Raw genomic sequence first — 24,991 nt, 5'->3', positions numbered from 1 at the left:
TTATTGTAAAATAATAGTCGTTATTGATTCTGTATAATCCACTTGCTCTACTCTTAGTGTCCATGTGCACCGTCTTTCCGGTAGAGGCATATTGGATAAATTTAACGCCGCCAGCACGGGTCGTCCCTCCTGTTTCCTTCTAGACTGTCTGGAAAGTTCTCTGCCCTTCTTTAAGCGCTTGTTGGATACCAGACTGGTTGCAAGACAACGTGGACTGGAAGCAAGCTCACTGAAATCACATACCTTTCCCAATACGAATGTGACTGGTGCACAACGTTAACACAGTCTCAGTATAGCTAGCTGGAATCTGTGTTTTGTATTTTATTCACTATAGCCTGCACAAGAAAGTTAGGCTAGCGGAGAGCGCCTGTTAGCTAGCTAGTGTTGACGTTAGTCAGGTTTCTGCTTGCCGCACTTGGCGTGGTTTGAGGAGCAAGTTAGCTTTAGCCACCACTACAGTTAGCGTTAGTTTGCGTTGTGTTGCAAGCCAGCACGAAGGGACAACCTGCCTAATGACGATGACTGCAGAGGAGCAGACATTGGAAGGACCACGCACTATCCCAATGGAGGGAGAAGACATCACGCCAAAGAAAGATGGGGGAGTTTTAAAGGTAAATGATAGTTTGCATAGTGATTTGGTACTGTGGATCCAGCCAGTTGGGTGGTTAGCTGTCTGCTTTTTTGGCTACGCTAGCAGTAGCTGTTGATAGCAGGCTACCATATATACTGTCAACAGAGACCGCTAATGCCAGGTAACTACAGTATTAACATCTCTACAACGCCCTTAGCCTGTTAAATTGCGTTATATTCACGTCGAACTTACTGTTGGAATGTTAGGACCAGAAATTACTGGTTATTTAATATTTCTTACTTCTAGAAATGGAGAAACGGATGTGAATGTTAAATGGGTATTAAATGGTGGAGCCCTAACATGGGTTTGAATGATGTGTTACAGCTTGCGCTCAGTCAAAATAAATAATTAGGTCTCTCCACTTCATATAATGCATAGTGCCAGGCGGAACGGCAGGTGCACGGGCTACAGATATATGGAGCTGGGTTTATATAAATTAAAGATACTCTGATATGTTTAAGATTTTACTTTATCAAGAATTTGCCCTACTGATTAAATCTCTCTCTCTCTCTCTCTCTGTTTTTACAGCTGGTCAAAAGGGAAGGTACAGGCACAGAGCTGCCTATGACTGGTGACAAAGTGTTTGTCCATTATGTTGGCACACTTCTCGACGGGACTCATTTTGACTCAAGCAGAGACAGAGGAGAGAAGTTTTCCTTTGAGATGGGCAAAGGTTGGTTTCATATCTGACAGTGAACATCCACCTGCCATAGCTGCACAGCCAGTTTAAGTGTAAGATGTCTTCTTTTTTTTCAGGACAAGTAATAAAGGCATGGGACATTGGTGTTGCTACAATGAAAACTGGGGAACTGTGCCAGCTCATCTGCAAGCCAGAGTATGCTTATGGGTCTGCAGGCAGCCCACCTAAAATACCCCCCAACGCCACCCTGGTTTTTGAGGTAATATCAGTGATTAGTGAAATCACTTCATTTTGTTTGTCTATTTTACACAATATTTTCAGAAATAAAGTATGTTTACTCTTTATTGGAGGAAAAAACGTTTAATTTCACTACTACCACCCGTAGGTGGAATTGTTTGAATTTAGAGGTGAGGACATAACTGAGGATGAGGATGGAGGAATCATCCGGCGCATTATCACCAAAGGCCAGGGATACTCCAAGCCCAATGAAGGAGCTGCTGTTGAAGGTATATATAGCCCTAGTGTCTCATGAGGCAAAATGTTTCTAACTTGCATGACAATCCCTTCTCAGGTCTGTAGCATAATGAAGAAAGTGTGCCCATTTTAACTTTTTATTTTAACTCAGTTTTGTTGTATTTTAATTACAATGACAATAAAGATTATGTTGTTATTTACTAAATGTACAGATTTATTAGACATTGTTTAAAAAAGGAGCACATAATCAACACCAAGTCATTGGGTTATTGATTTATTGTACATGCACTCATTAAAGCTACTTGCAAGAGATGTTATAAAAGCATCCTCTAAAACATTTTCACAGATTATTCACAGAATTATCTTTGTCTTCAGCTGCCATGCTCCTGTACATTAGCAGATCTACCTGAAAACTAAGCCTTGATTTGTGATGCAAGGTGATCTCAACTTTTTCTTTCTCTTTTTAGTAACTTTGGAAGGAACCTGTGATGGACGGGTATTTGATGAGAGAGAATTGAAGTTTGAGGTTGGAGATGGAGATAATCTTGATTTGCCAGCTGGAGTGGAGAAATCTATCATGGCTATGGAGCAGGGAGAGGAGGCACTCTTCACTATTAAACCTAAGTATGACCACAGGAGCCACTGGAAATTTTCTTCTCACTATTTCATTATCCTGTGGCAGCTCTTTATTTGCATGTATTTGCATTGTTTTTCTTGATGAGATTTCTTAAGCAACAAATCACAGATGATTTTCATATGAAAATGGATCGTCTCCTTCTCTAGCATACAGTACAGTACATTTAAGTTGCACACAATGGGTATTTTCTTCTCATGTGACTAATGATGCATCTGTGATTTGTAGATATGGCTTTGGTAAAGCAGGAAATGCAAAGTATAACATTCCTGGTGGAGCAACACTGCAGTACAAGATTAAGCTGGCAGCCTTTGAAAAGGTAAACAGACTTAAGTTGCCCAGTGACAAATTTTTTTCCCTTCAAAGAGCTGGTTTATGTTTATATTCTTTTCTGTTGTTTTTGTTTTTATTCTTTTATTTTTAGGCTAAGGAATCATGGGAAATGAACACAGTAGAAAAGCTGGAGCAGAGCGGCATTGTCAAAGAGAAGGGGACACAGTATTTTAAGGTGTGCTTTAAAAGAAACATGATGAATCGTACGACTTGGGGAATTCACATCATGTTATGTGTTAAAATGATATTTATATCCCACAGGAGGGAAAATACAAGCAGGCATCTGTGCAGTACAAAAGGATTGTGTCGTGGCTGGAGCATGAATCAGGATTGTCAGAGGAAGATGAGAAGAAAGCGAAAGCATTGCAGCTGGCTGCACATCTGAATATGGCCATGTGCTTCCTTAAACTACATGAGCCAAACCAAGCACTAGAGAACTGTGATAAGGTATTTAATATTTATTTATTTATTTATTGTCTTGCTACACACACGTGTAGGCTAAACTGTTACAGAGTGGAAACAGCTGAGATGTTTTTGTGTACAATAAATTTGTTGTTGTTTGCTGTAAATGCTGATTATGTATATGTATAAACATTCTAAGTATCTAATGTACTGTGTTTATATTTGTAGGCTCTGGAGTTGGATTCCTCCAATGAGAAAGCTTTGTTCCGGAGAGGAGAGGCACTGTTTGGTATGAACGAGTTTGACAAAGCAAGAGATGATTTCCAGCAAGTTGTTCAGCTGTATCCTGCCAACAAGGCTGCCAAAAGCCAGGTAAAACACCCTGCGTCTTGACAACAATTTTAAGCTCATGTTATCTTTCCTCAAATTATGACATCGTGTCAATTGTTAGTTGCACATTTAAAAAGTCCAGTACAGAGAAAAGGAGTGCTGTAATTGCAGGATTTCAGTGGATTTATACAGAAAATGACTCATGACTGCTCAATAATTTATTAGATACGGTTTCTAATGCACTTTATAAGTACTCAACTGTTGAAAAAAGAATGTCTTATTCATGATCTCATTTCAAGACTTATTTGCTATATTGCTCATTTTGCATGAAAATCTAATATCACCTCTGTTATATCTTGCCAGGTGGTTCTTTGTCAGAAACGTATTAAAGAGCAGCATGAGAAAGACAAGCGCATCTATGCCAACATGTTCCAGAAATTTGCAGAGAGGGATTCAAAGGTGAAGGAGTGTCTTTTCTCCAGTGGCCACAAGATGGGGGAATAATCGTTTGTAAATTAGAAAAGAGAGGGTGCTGATTAGGTTTGTGTTTCTCTCGTGTACAGAAGGAAGCAGAGAAACCAAAGAGTGAAAGCAAAGAGAATGGAGAAGAAGAAATGGAAATTGAAAACGGAGAAAAAGAAGTTGCAAGTGAACCAAAAGCATAGGTGAAGATGCATCACGGTTCATCTATACTTCAGACTTTTGTAACATTGGTCGTTTGTGTTAAAGGTGTGATTGTGTCGATATGAAATGTGCGTATGTTCTGGAATGATCCTGTCAATGAAAGTACTGACTTGGGCGTGTCTTTGCCGGCTTTGTTTATGTCTGGGCTTTTTGCTGTGGCAGCTACCTGAGTGGGTTGGGCTTCCTCAGCTGATGGCACCATGGGATGTGGATTTAATAAATCAATTATGTGCCACAACCCTGCTCCCTGAACCCTTTCAACCCATAGCTTTGTGTGCATGTGTTTTCACAGCAATTATGGGTAGAAAGTAAGTGCATCCCAAGTGTTAAGTTTAGGATTTTAAAACCTTCACCCGTAAAGGGCTAAACCATTCACCTTGCACTACCTTCTCTCCTATTGCCCTCCTCACATTTTGCTATCCATCCAAGCCTCCACCTCATGGGCCTAGTGATCAATTTTTGGGAGTTGTGGTGGCTGTGTGAGTCTGGATCTGATATGTTTTGAATGTTAGTGCCGTGTCCCCAAGTATGTATGTAGCAGCACTGTGGATAGGTGGACTAATAAGATGTTAGCCTTGACAAGCTGTTGGACTTAGAGCTTCTCTCAATGCAAAGATGGAGCTCCCTTATAACCGCTAAGGTACAAGACTGTTCACTTTTGCTTTGAAAATATTGATTTGTACCTTTTTTTTCTAGTGTTGTGCTTGTGATTTCTGTATTGTACCTAAAAGATGAGTACAACAGATACAACTGGAATATGTGTATTTTAAAGCAGCTACAATAGAAAGGACATTAATTAGCTCATCTTGGACACCGATTCAAGTTAAGATTACAGGAAAATGAGAGCACTGTTTATTTTAGTCAGCAGCAGAAAGGCTCAGACACCTTTAAGCTTGAGCCCTGATTTAAAGTGGTGTTGAGTGTAGCTTTGTTGATAAATGTCACTGCTTGGTCTGTCCTGACAGAAGGAGATAATAAAAATGTAGTTACAAATTGATTGTTTGTACCATCTTTTTCTCACCATTTCCTGCTTCCATGTACAATTGTTGTCTTCTGTCTGTATTATAGCCTGACCTTAGCAAGTAAAATGTCAGTTATACAATCATGTACACTGGAAAGTAAGTGCAACAAAAGTTAAGGGTGAGCTTATTTCAACCTGAATTGAACATCAATAAAAACGTTGGGTTTTTAACACTGGGATCTGAGCAGCTGCATCTTTGAAAAGTATTAAGTTTTAAGCAACCACAAAGGAAAGGTAGAACATAGATGAAGAATATTCACCATGGTATGATTTATTAGTTGTCATTATCGCCTCCAGCTCATTGAAAGTAAGATGAGTCAAGTCTAAATGCTCTAGAGTAGCATCACACCTCTATAACCATCACTGACAGTTGATGTAGGCATCCTCTATGAGTCCAACAGCTCAAAAACAGCAAAAAAGGGCAGCAGTGGCTCAGTGGTAGAGCAGGGTTGTCCAATAACCAGAAGGTCAGTGGTTCGATCCCAACTCCTCCCTAGTCATTGTTGTGTGTCCCTGGGCAAGGCACTTTACCCGCATTGCCTCCAGTGCACTCACTGGTGTGTGGCACTCTTTGCTGGGCAGCCTTAAGCAATTTCCCTGATGGGATTATTAAAGTATTTAAAAAAAAAAAACAATCTCACTTCCCATAACATGCTGTCTGTCCCACCGATTCAGTATTTGCAGGTCTAACTTGAGCCACACCCATCCTCAGCATCATGCTTTTTGACTGTTTTTTGCATGGCCATGATGCTTTACATTTTGTGTATTTTGAAGAGTATCTGCTGTATTCAGCCCTCATGGGACGCTGGTGTCAGCTTACAGATGTGTTATCTCTCCCTCTCTCTGGGGTGATATGGTCTATTACTCCTCAGGTTAATGATGTAACAAAACAGTTAAGTATTTATTTTCTGTATCTGACTTATTTTGTTTTGGGAGTATTTTCTCTCTGTGTTTCTTGGCCCTATTGTTTGTGACAAAGAGGTAACTGGTGGTTTTATAAACAGAGACAGGTGCACAAAAGCACAAACACCTGCAGGGTCTGGTTTCATCCTCCATTGTTTCTAAGGCACCAGGAGCTATGATCTCTTTGTTCTTTATTTAATCCCTTGACAAAAGACAAAACCCCTATACATTAACAGGGTTGACCTACAATCCATATAAAGTACATCAACAATATGATTTTCATATAAATAAAAATAAAATGCAAGGAACACATTCTGTTTTACTGAGAATACAAAATGCATGTTTCCAAAGTGAAATGTTATCTCACCCTTGCTTGGTCTTAGATTTGCACCACATGTTTTTAGTGGTGTACAGGACCAGTTTAGCATCTGTACTTTTTAACACAGAGATGTACTGTTACTGTAATATTAGCAGCATCTTTGTGTAAAAGATGCTTTTTGGATGATACAACACATGTTACAATGTCTGTTTATCAAAGACCGATCAAAGAGTCTATCATGTTATGGAAAGCTGCAGGGACTGTATTGTAAATAACTGATGACAGGTCCCCGCCCCTGTTAAGCGGCAGTTTCACTGTGGTTTTCTTTACTCCTTCTTTCCAAGCATCTGTATCCCCTGGCCAAAACAGGAACTTTGTTCTTAATGGAGTGGACTGCTGTCTTGGCTAAAGAAGTGGGCTCTCCTTTGTTCTGTTATGTACTTGTGAAGTGGTTGTTTTGTTTCCTTAGTCCTGTTTAAGATCCTCCTTAATAAGATTTCTATTTTTGGTACAATGTTTTTTTTCATTGTTGATTGTTCTTTTATTGTCTTTCTGTTCTGTGTTTTCTTTTCGTGACTTTGCAAGGCCAAGTCTGAACAACCAAATGTTGAGTTGTGAGCTTTCCCTAGAGTGTGCTGCTTCTTCTTAGCTTGTCCTGAATTGCTGAGACTCTTCACGGACGAACTGTGTTCATCATTCTGTAAACATGTGCCATCAGAGGTGTGTTAGACACAAACACTAACTTTGTACTGTATCTTGTAACAAGGCCAGATGGTCCCTCTACTCCTTAGCCCAGGGGACATGGCAGTGTAATTGTAATTATTGCATGTTCATATATTTGATACTACTATTGTACATACTATTGTTTATTGATTCTATTAAAAAGGCTGTACATAGACAAACATGTTTGTTTAGGCAATGACACAAACACCCTGACTGGACCTTACAGCCCCTGGCTAAGCATTCTTACTTGTCACAGACATTGACTTGTCATGTTTGATCACCAACAAGCTAACCCGTGCATTTAAACTATTTCCATTTCTACTCCCATAATGTTAGAAACATGGCAGCGTGAATCATACAGACCCCATTTTTGTTCGTGCAGCCCACCTTAATTGTTACCTAATAAAGTAGCTAGATAACTGATGCATCAGCACAATGGACACAGTATTAAAATTCTTCAAAGAATACATGTTTAAAGTATGAGGATTACCAGTGGCTAATGAGGAAAACAATCTCCATAGGAAGTGTCTGGAAACATACCTGTTGCAAGAAACTCCCAAGGTAAAGGGCGATGTTTACTCCTCCTTGAAATCTCAGAGCGAGCAGAGTCAAGGTAGCTGTAAACATAAGACAGTTTCCGGGTTTGGATTTCAAAATAAAACAACCATCGACAAACTTCTAAATGTACAGTACAGTAAACTATGTAAAACGTAAAATTTGATATTTTACTACTCATAAACAGCACTTAATATATACAACAAGGACTGTGTGTGCAACAATAATTTATTGTTTTCCCACGGAGGTATGCTGGTGCTTTTACTTTGACCAGACAAATCTTTCCCTGTTCCGGTCGCATTCTCTGTCTTCTATTCTAAGTGGTGTGGAGGTTGAAGCTGCGTGCGGATTTCTCTGTTGGCTGTTTACTTGGTTTTTGCTGTTTCTTGTGCGCTTAACGGGTCAACACGTGTCAAGACAAAGTCTTTTAAAGAAGCTGCAAGAAACCTCCAAAAGCTTTTAGATGACCGCGAGTCCCCCGTGTAGGTGACACCCGGCAAACCCAGGTCGTGGAGGGGCTTTCGCGGGATGAGAGCCATCGGGGGACGCGTGCACTGGGGATATCCAGGGTGGTGGTGGTGGTGGTAGTGCGCACTTATATACCATGCGAGCAGCGGTGACCGCGATGATTATGGCATTTTTCCCTTTGAAGAAACTGCGGCGAAACGGCAAACATCTTCTGTTTGTCGCGATCCTGCTGGTGGGCGCTGTGGCCGTTTACAATGAGATGTCCGCGGCAAAAGCATGGAACAGTGAAAACAGTAAGTTTGTGGCTCTTGAATGAAAGGTCTGTGTTCATCACTTACAGCTTTGCTTTGTAGTGGTCCAAGTAGAATTGTATCTGATCCCAAGGGAGCAAATAAAACAGACCACTTTCAAACTGAGAGTTAGGCATAAGATTAGGCTGCAGTAACATTTAACTAAAGTAAAAATTATATCAAAGGTAAAAATGGTGTAATGGTGGATAAACAATCATCACTGTTTTTCTCTGCACATGCCATACTAACAAAAAGATTCTACAAACTACTATTAATCTACTAATCCTATTTTTCAAATCAAAAACATCAATGTTTAACAATAGGTTATAGATGTAACCACAAAACCAGTAAGTCATACTCAATATATTTTTCAAAAGGAAGTCTCCTAAAAGTTAGATTACAAGAACTCTTTATTGCAAGTACACAAATCACCAATAAAAAGGGAATAAAATTCTAGTTATTCTGTAACAGAGGGGATTAAAAGGAATTACATTCATCCCATGTGCACAAGCAGTATGAGCGTATCCAGCAGGTGAAATAATTGGTTGAATTCATCAGAAGGACCCCTGTGTGTCATAGAGAAAGTAAGGCAGGGGGCTGGGGAGGTCAAAAGGTCAGAATGCACTCTGTTTACACGTAGAAGGAAGTCTTGTCTCACACTGGGTAACCAAACTTCCTCACCCTTACCTCATTTACACCTCTCCTCTCACCATCTGTTGCATTGCACACACATTCAAAGATGAAAGGGTGTGTAAGGTGCCGGCACAGACAAAGTGAGGATGAAAACAGAGGGAACTGCCACATTTTAGGGAAGAGGATCAAACAGTCTATGGTTAATTATGCCACTGATGGTAGTAGTAATAATAACACTCCTTTTTTTACTCTAATTTTCCTATAAAAAGTGATTGCTTCCCAAAAACTGTGTTTTAACTCTGCACGTGTGTTTTATTGATTTTACCTGAGATTATACATTGAGTACACATCACTGAGATGTACTCAATTCCTTTTGAGCATGTTGAATTTTTTAGCAGTGGTCTTAGAAAGAGGTGTAGTATTTACATGGTTAAACTGTGAACAAAGAACCTCAGCATGTATACACACGCCTAAAACCTACATTACAGGGCTTGCCTATATGTACACACATTCCTGTCTTCGTCACAGTGGGACATCTCCCGTGGGAAGGCATTCACAGAGCTAAAACAAAGAGGGGTGATGATGAGTGAATGTATTGTCAGTATTGTTTCAGGTGCTTGTGGTAACAAAAGGCACCCCAGGTGTTGATTAATCAAGTGTGGAAGCTAACTTGGAATGACGATTATTGGTTTAGCAAGCTAAGCTCCAGGAGATGAAGGCAACTGGACTCGATGTTTGTGTTTTGAAGACTCAATCCTTGAGTCAAGCTTTAGTTTGAGGTGGGTTTGTTTGTAAGTTTACATGACCATGGACTGAATTCTGTGGTTGGTGCTGATGAGTTTTTCCATGCATAATAAATTATGACTAAATGAATGTCAAACAACCAATTATCTCTGCATGTAAAAAATACTGAAGAAAAGGGGGGAAGTAAGAAGACTGGCAAAGTGCACATGGAGATAAAAATACATCTTCTTTGATTTTCTTAACCACCACTCTAAAATTACTTATGCTGGCCTCCATGACTTAAGGCTGGAGTCAGGCTCCACCCTGGTGATAATGACAGCCCTTCACAAGCAGTGTAACCCTAGTTGACTCACTGATGCCACACAGTCCTGTGTTTTAAAATACACACTACCCTATAATTGAGGAAGTTTAGAAGGAGGGCTTTTTTCTGCATCTGTTCTGCCAGAGTGCCAGAGCCAACACAGTTGTACTGTGCCAAAGCCGCTCATTGAAACCTGTGACTGAGAGGAGTTACTGTATATTCAGTGGTCATCAATTGGAATGAGTGAGTGAGACACTGGGCTTTATTGTTTGTGCAACATTATCCTGCAAGAGATGGAAACAAAAGCATTGGATGTAAGAGTGACTGGAAATCTGGTCCTGCAAAGAAGTTAAGCTTCTTTCAGACACAGTATGTCATATGGCTGGCTTCTGTTACAGTGATAGATTAATACAATACGCTTAAAGTGTGTTCCTGTCAGCTCTTAACTGCTCTAATTTTGGTTGTCCATTTTCCTCAGGTGGGAATCCCAATGCCAAAAGGGGGTTGAGAGCCATACTTAATGAAAAGGTGAGCATTATGCAAGGAAAAACAAATTACTACAGATGAACTGGTTATGTGAGTTTGTGCTGACAGGTGGAAGAACCCAAGCTAAAGTGAATCATGTGTTTTCTAGATGAGAAGGGACCATCAGCCAGACTCTTCTGGGGATTCAAATGCATGGATCTCCAGCTACAGTCCACAAACCTGGAAGCCAGAGGTGTGTATAACATATGTGTTTCTGTACACATACTCAAAATACTCTGTCTCACCTCCTTTGAACTTAGTATAACCTGCCTGGGCTTGCCGAGATCTCAGTGGATTTGCCTCTGTTTACAGTGTGTTTCCTGCAGCAGACTCCTTTAGGCTTTAGCAGCCTCCATTGCTTTGTAGTACGGTCATCATGTTTCCACTATATTAAGCAGGGCTGTGCTTTTCACACAACTGCTTGCACCTCATATGTCATGCAGCTGTGAATGCTGTTACTGTGCATGTCTTTAACCATTTATTTACATTGTAATAGTCCTATTGTAATGCTACGGGTGTGTGTTAGGTCTTTATTGAATGTGTTGGGTGTGTGTCCTGGAAAAAACTGCCTGTGACATTTGTTGTTTTTGTTATTTGTCCAACTGTCTCTGAAAGGAGATCCTAGAGTAACAAAAACACTTTTCCAGTGGTCAGTTTTTATGGACTAAATGTATACATGCCATAAACCCCACAAGGTAGCCTCTATTTCCTGACCTTGTATAACACAAACACACATACATAGCCTATACAAACACACAGATTTAAACTGCGACCACTTCAGCCCAGATACATAATCAAGCACCAGAGGGCATATAATATTAAACCCTGACCTTGTGTATCATATGTAGAGCCAACACGTCAACTTGTAGAGTGGAGGGGTTAGTTTTTCCTTTATTTTTAATTTGTTTGGGGGAACCTTAATGTTGGAAATTTACTGAAATCTAGTCCATATTCAGTTTAAAGACAAATCAATACAATGCCAAAATTCCCCGCCATTGTGGAAAAAGTGGAACTTTATCTGCATTGTTCACATGCATGTTAGCAAAAATGTTTTGTATTGGTTTACACAAGCTGTAAGTCATCGGTCATATGACAGTCATTCAGTGTGCGTCGCGACAACAGTAGATGTAAAAAGAGTGGCCTTTGATCATAGTTGCAGCAAAGGGACAAAACGAGCGTCTGGTTAAATAATTACTAACCTCACAGATGCAGTCATTAGTTTACAGCTTCTGAGCATGGGTCACTTTAACGTTTATATTAACTAACTCTGCTGATGACAGCTACAATTATTATTATTACCTGTGTTTATAGGGCATCTGGGCTCCTACTAAAACTTGACTGGTTTAGTGTTTACGTGTGTGTTCCAATGTTTCTACTAATAAAATATGTCCTCCTTTGTGACCCACTTCCTGTGATCCATCCTTGTACCTCTGTATACAGTAAAGATACTTTACCCTCAATATGGGGGTCAATATCCCCAGATTACACAGACAACATCTTTCATCTAGTGGCATCCATGCATGAAAATGTATATTTGTTTTAGGCAGATAAGCCAATAGATGGATAGTTCAGAACAAAAACTTTCTTTATACTACTTGAACTAAGAAAGAAAAATACACTGTTTTGTTTTGTTTATACAACATGTCTGTAGACAGGAAGAGATGTGTTGTAAAGGAATAGATCTGACAGATCTGTCGTATTTTTCAAGTGGTGTCTAAGGAAGTGTGTCTTTGTTGGTTTTAGTTTGTAGTGAGGCCAGATGGTTAATTGTCCTTCTGCTCATCTCTCGTCCTGCAGTATAGAGGACAGGCTAACCTGCACGCCTTTGAGGACTGGTGTGGCAGTTCAACAGCTGACCTCCGTAAAAACCCGCACTACCCACTGTATCCTCATGTGAGTCAATTGCTTAACAGGACATTATGTAACACCAGCAGCAGTAAAAAATGAAATGTGTGAAGTATGCTGTGTGTCCTAGTTTCCTACATGTACCTGTATAATGCTGTGATTGTTTGACCTGGCAGCTAAGTGTGGCAAAAATGACATTCCTGAACACTCGCTGTCAGGCAAACAGACTTTCACAGCATTCTGCGTCCACATGTAAGATCCCCATGCTCCTGAACTCAGCACTTGGAGTCTGCTTCTCAGTGCGTCTCTTTCATTTCCTTCAGTCCAGGACTACAGTGCAGAAGCTGGCTGTCTCTCCTCAGTGGACCAACTATGGGCTCAGGATATTTGGTTATCTACATCCTTATACTGATGGTATATGATGCACTTTTACTTACTGCACAGTCTATGCTTGTTATTCTGTGCTCCTTCTGCCTGTCTCCTTATCTCCCGTTTCTCTTCCTCTCAGGGGATTATGTGTTTGCTCTGAGCTCTGATGATAACTCTGAATTCTGGCTCAGCACAGATGACTCCCCCCTTAACCTGCAGTTGCTTGCATGGGTTGGAAAGGTACACAATCTTCTCATCTCCTTAGTCGCTGGATTTAAATGTTTCTGTATCATTTCTTGATATGGCTGTTTTTTTTTTCTTTTTCTAGATGGGCACAGAGTGGACTGCCCCGGGCGAGTTTGAGAAGTATGCCAGTCAGACCTCTAGACCTGTTTGGTGAGTCCAGTCGAGCCTAGATATCAAAAGCAGATCAATATCTTTGCAACACTGTGAGTTACCATTACCTTGTTTGTGTGTGTGCTGACCACAACATTCAGTTGAATGCAAATTTGGTTTTAATTAAAACTTTTAATTTGTATGCTGCTGCCTACCATGCAGATCAGACTCACACACCCTAATCAGCTATGATATTAGGTCAGATATTTAACACATCTGACAGATGGAATTTACATATTGTTGACCCTTTGAATATAAATCTATCAGGTATTTGTGTATTGTGTATGTATTTGTCGAGTTCTGTGAGGTTATAGTGACCTGATCACAAATATGCAAATATTTACCTTCATCCAGGTAAATATTTGGGTCAAATTTGATTCCACACAAGGCATTCTTAACACATTATGTTCACAAGAATGTAACATTCCCCAGGTGACAGCTGTTATGAGCACAGAGGCATTAAAATATGACTGAAGTGATATACACTATGAAGTATCCTACCACTCATAAACTGAGATAGTGTGCTCACTCTTCTTATGTAGAAATACTTGTGTAAGGATTTCTTAATACCTGGTTGTGCATTTTTGGATGTGGTAAAAAAATCCATTACAACAGACACTGGAAATAATCAGACAATTGCTTGTAACTGTTACTGGTGTGATTTTGCTGGCGTGGTGGAAAGCCTGTGTGTGTGGTTTACTGCAGCTGTGCTGGTAATGTAGTCAACATCATGACACAGACCCGTGTGGTGAGAACAACAAAAGGTAAATGTCAGCAAAGTAAGGTTTTGTGTGTGTGAACAGTTACTGTGATTATCAAAACATCAGACATACAGACATAGACTGTAAGAACACTCAGTAACAATAAGATTATTTATGTATGTGTGGCGTTTGTTGTGACGTCTCTGTCTGACAGGCTGTCCATACAGAGGAGATACTTTTTTGAAGTTATCCACAAACAAAACGACAGAGGGGTAGACCATGTGGAGGTGGCTGTAAGTTGTTGGATTATTGTTTACCTTATTTTGCTTGTTCACTGTGATTAATACAGTAGAAGTGATTTACTCTGATTTTTTTTTTTACAGTGGCAGCTCCTGGACCAAGGCTTAAGTTTTATGGTTATTGGATCCAGGCACATCTCCCTCTATGTCAGTAAGTACACACACACACCCATTCTGGTGTCTGAAAAGATAGCAATCACAAAGAATCAACACAATTCACACAGTCTCTCATCTGTCAGCTCAAAACTGCAAGTCAGTGGTTTCGTTTTATGATAAGTACAATGCACTTCTAATACTCCGTGGCTTCATCACACAGATGAGTCTGACTTGTTAGTGAGTGATGTTGCCCACATACCACAGACAGCTGCAAGCCACCAGCACACCCCCACAAAACACTACAATGCTGCAGCAGACATACTCACTGAAGACCCGAGAGATACTTTTTACAAAGGTGAGAGATATCTTTCAATGCATACATCCCGGATGTAGGTGTTGTGCAAGTCGTTTCCTTTAACAAAAGTAATCTTACCTCACATCTCTGTGTTGTGTTTGTTTACAGTGCATCTTATAAACAGCAATTTCCTAAATGGTGTGCTTCCTGACTGCTCCTACAGCCCCAGCTACACAATCAAAGACTATCCTCTAAGCCGGTACCAAGGACTGCAGTTTGTATGTATTCAGTCTCTGCTGGTTGATAACTCTGATTTATCAGTGCAGCCAGTGTTAAAAAAGGAGAACGTTTGGTTCTTCTTAAGCTGAGTAGTGTTGACCATTTATTGAACAGTAGATTGCACCTGCATACAAAGTTCCATGACGACCAGTTTAAAGGGTATTAAGATACATTGCACCTATCAGACAACATATTGGTAGCACAGATGCTCATTGTTTGTTGAGTGTCTTTATTTGCAGCTGTCCTGGAGTGTCCTGATCACCTGGCATGGTGTCTCCCGGATGTTACTGACTAGCCAGCAAATTGCCCTTAACTTCTTCAGAAACGACAGGAGTTTTGATGCATGTGACTCTTGGATTTGTTTGCCAAAGAACACAAACAACTTAGGCAGCCGACCAGCTGCAGGTGTTACAGGAGTGGCACGTTGTGTAGGATGTCCGCCATAAGCCAGATAAGATTTGGACTTTGCAAAGAATGTAGTCATACACTGAATTCGAGGTCTCATGCAACTCAGCAAGAAAGCAAAAACATTTCTGTCCCAATCTTTTAAAGAGATATTAAATAACAACCTGAATTACATGTCAGCTATGAAATCTGGTATTATATCTGGAAAACCTACGGTTCTGTTATGAGCTCAGCAAAAGCTGTCTGGATATGATCTTTATTATAAAAGATCTAATCTCTTTGTGATCTCTTTGTGATACCAAATAATAAGCCCTCATAATATTTACCGTACACTGTGTCTTTATCGTGTCGTCTCACCAGGTCCACCTGTCCTACATCTACCCAAATGATTACACTCGACTCACACACATGGAGAAAGAGAACAGCTGCTTCTATGCTGATAGCCCATTGAAAATGAAGTGAGGCTTCAAATGGAAACGCAGTACAGTTGAAATATGTTGAACTAGAAATTATTTACAAAATCACCAACAGGGGGTGCTATATTATTAACTCTTAGAGTTTTTTTTTAGTGGCTGATAAAAGTATTTTGTAACCTCGATAAGTAACAACTTTATTTGTTGTCTTCAGACTTGCTTTCTCTAGATATATGAGACTAGACCCAGGTACACAGGAACGAGGAAATGAGGGCAGAAAAGGTATTTTCTGAATTTTTTTTTTACTTGTAGTGCACGTTACCTGTCCTGTGAGCTTATTTTACTCTTTTTCTGTTTCTGCTTCTGGTGAATTTTAGATAGCCGTTACAACTGGAATAAATCGAGCCTTGATGAGAGGTTTGACAAAACGGCCTATAAACGTGAAATGGAAGCCAGGCTGCATCAGAGGGATAACAACCTTTTTCCAGACTATGGAGACGATTATGATGATTATGTTCAAAATCGCAGGCGCAAACTCTTCTCCTTAGACATTCAAGAAACTAGCAACACACTGGACAACTCTTCTGATACAAAACTGCACATGGAGAAGCTGGGGAGGAGGCAACCAGAGCCTGGAAAAAAAGCTGTGTCAGCCCCACAACAGCACACACAACAAAACCATACAAAGTTAAAACAAGAGGCCCCGATTAGAAAAGTACAACAAATAAAACCAAAAAGGAAGGTGATATTAGCAAATAAACAAAAAGTCACATCAGCTCCAAGACCAGGGCAGAATAATCCAGCCATGCAGCCTGACAAAGAGCCACGTAAACCAAAGCAGCTCCAATCAAAACGACATCAGATCCAGAGGTCTCACAAAATACACCACAGATTCAATGACTCACAGCTTCAAAACCAGGAGAGGAATGCTCCTCTGACTGAAAGACCATCAGTCATCAAGCAGCGTGGGTTTGTAACCAGAGAAAAGGTGGTCCAGCCTGTTGAGCATTTTATAACCCTTAACAAAGGCATAAACCGCCATTTAGTAAGGTCAAACCAAGGGGAGACAGATCCCACACAAGGCCTCAGGGTTAAGGAGATAGTGCTGGATATGCCTGTACAAGACGATTTAGAAAACAGCATCCACAGAAAGGTAAATGCTAGAGAGAAGATGGATGCAAAGTGGCCGGATATGATGGAAGAGTGGGACCAAGGGCTAAAGGACAGTCACCTCCAGAACAAGGCTGAGGGCAAAAAAGACACCAGGAAGGCGGACAGCGACTTAATGTGGGGACCAGGTGAAGACTACGAAGGTCCTGAAGAGGATGAGGATGAGCTTCGCCCTGCTGTTGTGTTTGACCCTCAGGTGAGGTGGAACCAAACCTTCCAGGTCAACCACCTGGACCTGCAGGCACAGCGGTCAGATGAGATCGATTTGCGCTGCCCCATCTCTGGAAGCCTTCTGCTCCATTCCAGTGATGCTCTGCCTGTGGTCGAGGCTTTCATGGACAATCTGAATAAAAAACATTATGGGTAAGTGTTTGTGAGTGTGATGCAGTTATGTATTTCATGAGGACCTGAAATTGTTTATGCAGTCACATGGTGAAAAAGGCAAATCATTATATAAAAAGGGGTTAAAGGTTGAGGTGAAGGTAAATAGTAGTTATTGTCTAGAGTAAATATAAGTCAGTGTAATAGTCTCTCAAGGGTGGATACATAGATTGTTTAAAGTTGTACATAACAACCCATATCCATGCTTTAAAATGTGGCTAGGCTGCACAGTTGTGCAGCACATTTGACAGTGTTTGCTTTACTCTATTTGGCTTTGCAGGCAATTCACACTAGTGCGAGTAGTTAATGTGGTCAAGCGCGTGGACTGGGCTAAGGGTGCCCGCTATCTTCTGGAGCTGGAGCTGAAAGACAGGACTGGCCAGCTACTGCGTCTCTCACATTACATCTATGTCCTGATTCGCAACAGCATCCATCAGCGCAATCCAGACTTCGGTTATGAACGGTCAAAACCTCAGCCGCTGCTGTGCAACCCAGTGGGCTTCCACTGGAATCCTGGTGCCACTGTGCACATCATCGTACCAGGTACTACATGTTAACCTTTACCCAGGAATACTACAGCCTTGTCTGAGATTTACATTTAGAAAACCAGTTGTCATCAAAGTGCCGAGGCACTCAAGCAAACAAAGCAAAAAAAAAATATCAATATTTATTTTGGTAACACTTTGGCTCCAGTAGGAAATACAACATTGACACAACCTTCTTTACGAGCCTCTTAAGAACAGATGGCTTGTTCAAGAAGTGTTTGTCCAAACACTTACTGCTACACACTGTGGGTGTAATGCCCGCAGATGTTAAAGCAGACAGACAGACAGTTATGTGTGAATACACAAAGCACAACGTTCATTTGTTCATGGTTTTTCTGTTCTGCTTGTCTGCTGTCTCCTGCAGTGAAAAACCAGGCTCGCTGGGTGCAGCAGCTGATTACTGACATGGAGGAGTTATTCAGAGAGACTAGAGACACCAACTTCAAGCTCATCATCAGTGACTTCAGCAGCACAGATATGGATATTAGGAAAGCTCTTCAGAAATCCTCCATTCACAGGTTTGTGCTTGTTAGATTCAGACTGTTTACATGATATGATAGAGCTTATGACTTATGCTTGTGAAATGTATCAGGTACCAGTATTTGAAGCTGAGTGGGAACTTTGAGCGTGCGAGCGGTCTACAAGCAGGTATCGACCAAATAAATGTGAGTGCTGCAACATCACTCGGGAATAAAGCATGCAATGTCAAATCTTCTTACTTTAACTTTCTCCGCTGTGCTGTCATTCAGGATGACCACAGCATTGTGTTTCTGTGCGATCTCCACCTCCACTTCCCTTCCTCAATCATTGATAGTATCAGGAAGCACTGTGTGGAGGGACACATGGCCTTCGCTCCTATAGTCATGAGACTGGACTGTGGTAGTACGCCTTCAGAGGCCAGAGGTGGGTCTGCTCAGTTTTCGCATATGTAAGCCACTTCGACTGTTTTTATAAACATTGCTTTGCATACATGGCTCGCATTCTCACTTTGCGTTGCCAATTTTCTAAATTCAGGCAAGGTTCCAAAAAAACAAGACTGATTGTAAAGATTAACTGCTTCAAATGAGCTGTAATGTTTGTCATGGATGGATGCATGCATCAATGTGCATATTGATGAAGCTGTATAGTGTAGTTGGGAGGACAAAAGTTGCAACATGAAAGGTAATTCAAATTTCTGGAGGGAGATGGTATTAACTATTTACTTCTGCACTTGTTTGGCATTCTGATCATTAGAAGTTGCTAAATGCAATTCAGATCCATTTTGTAGAGAGAAGAAAGCAATTGTGATGTGACTTAAACATCTCTGCATCTCACACCAAAGCAGTGGTGTCTAGGTGGATAAACAGCACTGCAGGCCATTGTAAAAAATATGAATATTTTCTCTTAGAGTTTGGACAGCTGTGTATGTGTGCACCATACATAATGGTATCTGACTATACTGTCTGTTTTGCAGGTTTTTGGGAGGTCAATGGCTTTGGCTTGCTGGGGATCTATAAATCAGACCTGGACAGAGTGGGAGGAATGAACACCAAGGAATTCAAAGATCGCTGGGGAGGAGAAGACTGGGAGCTCCTTGACAGGTGTGTTTGTTTTTGTTTTTTTCTTCTGCTCAAACTTTCGTCTTATCAGCTCTTATGTTATAAAAATGCATGTAAATGTAGGTTAATTGGTGACTCTACACTGAGCATGAATGTTTGCCTGTGCCTGTGTGTACCCTGCCTCACACTTAACGCCTGCTGGAATAGACTCTAGCCCACCACAGCCCCCTACAGGGCAAAGTGGTTATAGCTGATGGATAAATGGATGTACAGAATGCATAAAATGGCAATACACTATATATGATTCACACAGCAGCTACAAAATAAATAAACACAGCTACAAGGAAAGTAACTTGATTAAACGATCTGTCCTTGACACTCCAGGATCATCCAGGCAGGCCTGGAAGTAGACAGGATTTACTTGAGGAACTTTTTCCACCGCTATCACTCCAAACGTGGCATGTGGAACCGGCGGATGTCAACAGGCTTCAAGTGACCTTGTCACCTGCTGCAGCACCACAACATCACCACAGCTACAGCCATGGCAACCAGACCTCTTTAAGGCTGAAGCGTCCTGATCCGTAATGTTAATACCTGCTGACCGTCAGAGACACTGTGACTTAGGACTGGATGCAGTCATTGAGTTCAGCTTTGGAAAGCAGGTGGCAGCAGTGAAGGTCATTGCTAAGGAGACACTACTGATGTCCTCAGAGGTTTTTTCACTTGATATACTGTTGACTACTAAGGAGGTACTGACTAAGTGGGGATCCTGACTGTGTGTGTTTCTACATATGAAGATTCTGTTCCCTCCTACAGGACAATGCACACTTATAGGAGATGTTAACACAAGTGCCCTATACTGTAAAGCTCAAAGTCTTGCACATGAGTCTTAACTGGAGGAAAAATATGTTTTCTTTGTGAGGAAATTGAAATATATTTGCAGATTGTGTACATGTAAACACAGCCTCACATGGTTATTAGGTGTTTGTACACTCAAAAAATCATTCAAGCCCCTCTTAGAGGTGACACATTAATATATATAGGCAAAATATATTAATTCCAACAATGCTAGGTTGAGACTGGCAGGAAAAAAAATCTTGTTGGACAAACATAATGCATAAATGCCCTTGTTTTGAGTTGGGGCTACACATATTTATTGGATGAAAATCTGCCTTGTGAGTGCCCTCCCCTGTTTGTTCTTATCCATATGTTAATGTGTACTCTCCTCTGCTGTGAATGTTACTCAGGTACTGAGGGCAAGTCAGAAAAGCCTTAAGCTGGAAGGAAAAAAATACATTTTGAAGTGCTGTTTTAGGGTTATGACATGTATATATTTTAAAGGACAAGTAATTCAAAGTTGAGTTTTGTTTTGCTCAGCGTACAGACTGATCAGAATTATATGTTTGTAACATAAACTGATGCATTATATGCAGAATTTCGGCCATTCTTGCTCACCATCCCTACACAGCAACTAACCAAATACAACAGCTAATGTGCAGAAGGACCTTCATGTTTTTCCCCTACAATGAAGTCAGTTTTATTTTAGAATATGACATGTTATGTGAAGTAAGGCAGCATTAATACCAGCTCTTTTTCTTTTATTGTTATTCTGGTTGTTCACATTCCACTGCCTGTGCCGCTGTGCCTTTCTTATCAGTTATTGAAACTGATGCATATTGTGTGCAGTTTGAGTTGTAACACTGCTAAAAGCTGTGCATCCTCGATGCTTTATTCTTCCCTTTAGATATACCTAATCCCTATCATTGTGCTGGGAATTAGCCTTTGCCTTCTTTATACACCTCTCTCAGGTTTTTCCATGTTACATGTTACACAGCCTTGACAAATCTGATCCTTTTTTCTAAATAAATGCTTCTCTTGTCTTCATTTCTGCTGTGTTCTTACTCTCTACACATTTGTGGGTCACTCTGGTTACTATTTAAGTTCTTCATTTGTCCATTTGCATTGTCTGTCCTAAGTTGATGTAGGACACATTTAGGATGTGTGGATAAATGTAAAAATGTGTTTTGTTTTTCCTGGATGTTTACTCTGGTTACTCTTACTGTCAGTCAGTTCAGATACGTCAGCATTATCTCAGTTTAGATCAAGGTCCCTGTTTATGTGGTGTGTGGGAGGCTCTTCAGTCAGATTGTCTTTAACACATGTGCAGCACAGACGTTTATCTTCTTCGTGTAAAGGTTTTTGACACATTTCTGTCCAGTTTGAACGACCAGGTCTCACTACGGTGCAAGAAACATTCCTGGATCTACCCCAGGTGGTTGTATGAAAGCCTGCTCAGGATGGCCACCACTGTGCCTTTAAGTTTGAAGACAAAAGTAATTGCAGCACCCAACCTATAGATATGAAGTGTCACTGATTTTTGTATGTATGAACAAACAAAAGTTCCCAGTGTGGATCAATTTATTTTCACTGTGAATAAAAAAAAAAAATAAAAGATCGAACTGTCAGTTGCTATTAATGACCTGACTTAAAGGTAGGGTGTGACTGTGCCAGGAATTCTTACAGTTCATCCTTTAACTGGACTGTGCTCAGAGTTTTTTGTCGTTGACAGTTTGTACAAATGGACTGGCTTAGCAAATAAAAATTATACTGACACTCAATGAAGAGCTGACTGATGAAGTAAGAGCTCAAAACGAGATGATGAGGCATCTGATCTTTTGCAATGGTTATAAAAATACTCCACACAGTAAAAATAACAGTCTGACTGTACGCTGGCGCTGAATGTACACAGATGGTCTCCAGCACTCCATTCTGTCACGTCAGTCATTCAGCCTCTGTCTTCCTGGCACTCTTTAATGTCACTTCAAGGACAACTCCTGGTGTGTGTGTGTGTGTGTGTGACAATATTTACAATATTTATTACTGCTGAGGAATTCATTCCAGTCAAAAGGAAAGGCTAAGTATATCTTGGCTCGGACAGAAAATACTTCTGGTGGCACTGTAAGTTGATGGCATAGCTTAGCAGAGACACTGAAAAACAGCCATGACACCTTTAACACTGTGTACAAGGGCAAAGAATGGTGTCGACTTGAAATTGAAAACTAAACCGATTTACATCAATTTAACAAAGCCGATATTTACTCTCTGTGTTACATATTTAATTTGCACTAAAAGGTGAGGTAATATTTACAAGTTTAATGTATACATAATAGCATCATCAGACAGTTGTTTAGTGTGTATTAAACATTTTACAAATCAATTCCATGGGAACAAAATACCAGCTGCACACACCCACTGAACCCTTCTGTCAAAACAGCCCCAGCTTTAATCAACATCAATATATTATAATATATATATTTTTTCACTTAGATCTATTATAATTTCTTTGGTTAAATTTTTTTAAACTCTATCTTTCTTACTGGGCACCACCAGCAGCATCAAACATCTTCTTCCTTCCCTCCATACCAGACATGGCCTCCACGTTCTTACGCCAGTCGCCCACCTCCATTGTCAGCTCCTGAAGTGATAGATTGCACATCAGACAATTATTTTATTTTTGCCGTTATTTTTAATGACTCTCTTGGTGTTTTAGTGCAGTCATACCTTCTCCTGTTTGATGTCCTCCTTCTTCACAGACTTGAGGTTTGCCCTCAGATCCATGGAGCCTTTATTTTTGGATCCAAACAGCGCCTTCAGCATCTCATCTGCTGACACCCTCACCTTCCTCAGAGCTGGTTTCTTGAACTTTCCTCCAAGGTCCCGCACCTTTAGTTTCAAATCATTGATCTATATATATAGAAAATACATTTTCTAGTGTTTTTTTGGAGCCAATATAAACTTTTCAGTGTCATGTGAGTATTAAGATCATACATCTTTGTTGTTCTTGACTACTTTGGCCTCGAAGTCATACCGCTCCTCATCCACACCATCAATCTTTGCATGGAGGTCCTTACAGAGTTTCTTGAAAAAAGCAAACACACATATCAGTAGTGTGTTTAAATGCATGGCAAGCCACTGTATGGCTAACCAAGTGTAAGCTGCTAACCTGCAGGTCATCTGCTTTTAAACCACTGAGCTGCAGAGGTGGAAGCTTCTCACCCAGGTAGTGAACCTTTTCCTCCTCTTTTGCAGCCTTCTCTGCCTCGAGCTCTTCCATCGCTCGACTCAGGAGAAGGATCTGTGGAAAGGTGGGAGATTCTGATGCTTTGCCTTAATAGTCTTTCACCTATTGGTTTTAAGACATAATGAAATACCTACCTTCAGCGATAGCTTCCGTGAAGCTGAAATCTTGGATTTGGGCTGGAGAAAAAAAACAAAAAAACAATAGCATTGAGAAACACCTACAAAATTTGACAGGGTAACACATTATTCATACACAAACTGTCATCTGAAATGCCATTACCTTTGGCCCTGTCTTGGAAGGCGTTGCATACTGAGAAGAAAGAAATATGATGGAAAATTAAACATACTCTTTATTGTACATAAGAATAAATATGGTGAGACATGCTGGATGTAACTTACACTGTGATGTTCATGTGCCAATCGTCAGGCCAGAGAAGATAAGAAGGCAAGAAAAGGTTAACATTATGAGATGAAATATCCCAAAAAAAACAATGAGACTTTTACATTACAGCAGAACTTACTCATCAGACATCGTTGCAACGTTGAGAAAGAAACAATCAGGATGTTGTTAGAGTTTAAAAAAGTCCACGGATTCACAGAAGAGTGAGATGTCAGAGTAGATTTTGACTGCAGCTGGCTTTTTATATGCCCGACTTGTAAAGCAAAGATCCTCAATGAGAAGATGTGCCTCTACACTAACATTTTTTAGTCCTAAAAAAATTTAATATGACTTCAGAAACTCCTATTTTCAGGTCTTATTTCAAAGGCAAAATACAATTACAGCACTTCCCTACAAGCCAATTTATAAAATTGTGACGGTAACGCTGCTTGGAACACATGTTATGTGGAAGCCTATGAAATAAGGACATAGTGAGATATCTTCTTTAGCCTAGCTACTCAAACAGCTGATGTGGTGATGCCACCTAGCTGTCAGTCAGAAATTATTGGTCTGTCAGCAGGATTAAAAGAAAAGCTATACTTGTCAAGTCATAAACTCTTCACACTCTGATAATGTTACTCTGTTGGTGAGAATAATCTGCCTACACAGTATCCCTATCTAATCATTTCTGTTGTGTTGTCATTAGACAAGTCTGTCATGAACAATAATTTTGATGTTAAATAACTATTTATTTGTTATTATTATTATATTATTTGTTATTTTAAGGACAGAAAAATTATGAACTCATACTTATTATAAGTGCATGTACTACAAGGTACAAGGTTGTTCATTCTGTTTCTGTGCAGTTCAACAGCAGATGTCACATTGCCATTTCCAATAACCTTTCCAGTTCTATGTCTGCCATCCAAACAATGCAATGTATCCAACCATTATTACTGAGCACGTGGTTGGATTAACCTAATGGCCCATCAGATAAAATAAATAAATACCATGAGCAAAACGGGTTTCCCCCTCACAAGGCAGTCACATGTCAGTCTACTCAAATATATTATATTCTAAAATTGTATCCTTATATGTCACCTATATGTGATTACTGCAGAATGTGCTGATGTTGTCGTTGCTTTTAAAATGGTCGGAAACTATTGTGTTTGTGTTTTTTTTGTTCCTTT

At 40.3% G+C, this 24,991-nt stretch overlaps 3 protein-coding genes across 3 annotated transcripts; 2 read left to right on the top strand and 1 right to left on the bottom strand.

Annotated features, from left to right (window-relative positions):
• Window positions 1-142: 142 nt before the first annotated feature.
• On the top strand, window positions 143-5,125 carry fkbp4 (FKBP prolyl isomerase 4). The gene is made up of 11 exons (XM_028431741.1): window positions 143-611; window positions 1,160-1,304; window positions 1,388-1,530; window positions 1,657-1,777; window positions 2,213-2,369; window positions 2,608-2,698; window positions 2,804-2,887; window positions 2,974-3,159; window positions 3,343-3,486; window positions 3,808-3,903; window positions 4,008-5,125. Exons 1-11 carry the CDS (start codon window positions 513-515, stop codon window positions 4,107-4,109), a joined length of 1,368 nt encoding a protein of 455 aa, XP_028287542.1. The 5' UTR covers window positions 143-512; the 3' UTR covers window positions 4,110-5,125.
• A 2,857-nt stretch (window positions 5,126-7,982) lies between these two features.
• b4galnt3b (beta-1,4-N-acetyl-galactosaminyl transferase 3b) lies at window positions 7,983-21,807 on the top strand. Its single transcript, XM_028431658.1, has 20 exons — window positions 7,983-8,410; window positions 10,564-10,613; window positions 10,720-10,803; window positions 12,408-12,503; window positions 12,779-12,869; window positions 12,964-13,064; window positions 13,153-13,220; window positions 14,136-14,214; window positions 14,305-14,371; window positions 14,537-14,671; window positions 14,780-14,889; window positions 15,656-15,753; window positions 15,923-15,990; window positions 16,086-17,241; window positions 17,540-17,802; window positions 18,169-18,322; window positions 18,397-18,469; window positions 18,554-18,707; window positions 19,258-19,384; window positions 19,727-21,807. Exons 1-20 carry the CDS (start codon window positions 8,254-8,256, stop codon window positions 19,836-19,838), a joined length of 3,243 nt encoding a protein of 1,080 aa, XP_028287459.1. The 5' UTR covers window positions 7,983-8,253; the 3' UTR covers window positions 19,839-21,807.
• A 908-nt stretch (window positions 21,808-22,715) lies between these two features.
• tnni1c (troponin I, skeletal, slow c) lies at window positions 22,716-23,699 on the bottom strand. The gene is made up of 6 exons (XM_028430479.1): window positions 23,682-23,699; window positions 23,558-23,599; window positions 23,346-23,477; window positions 23,171-23,260; window positions 22,904-23,086; window positions 22,716-22,817 (listed from the first exon to the last, which is right to left on the bottom strand). Exons 1-6 carry the CDS (start codon window positions 23,697-23,699, stop codon window positions 22,716-22,718), a joined length of 567 nt encoding a protein of 188 aa, XP_028286280.1.
• Between the last annotated feature and the right edge of the window lie 1,292 nt (window positions 23,700-24,991).

The sequence above is a fragment of the Parambassis ranga genome, chromosome 19 (genome assembly GCF_900634625.1).
Source record: "Parambassis ranga chromosome 19, fParRan2.1, whole genome shotgun sequence".
Classification (NCBI taxonomy): Eukaryota; Metazoa; Chordata; class Actinopteri; family Ambassidae; genus Parambassis; species Parambassis ranga.
Note: the sequence above shows the minus strand (reverse complement) of the source record. Positions and strands in the feature narration are given on the sequence as shown.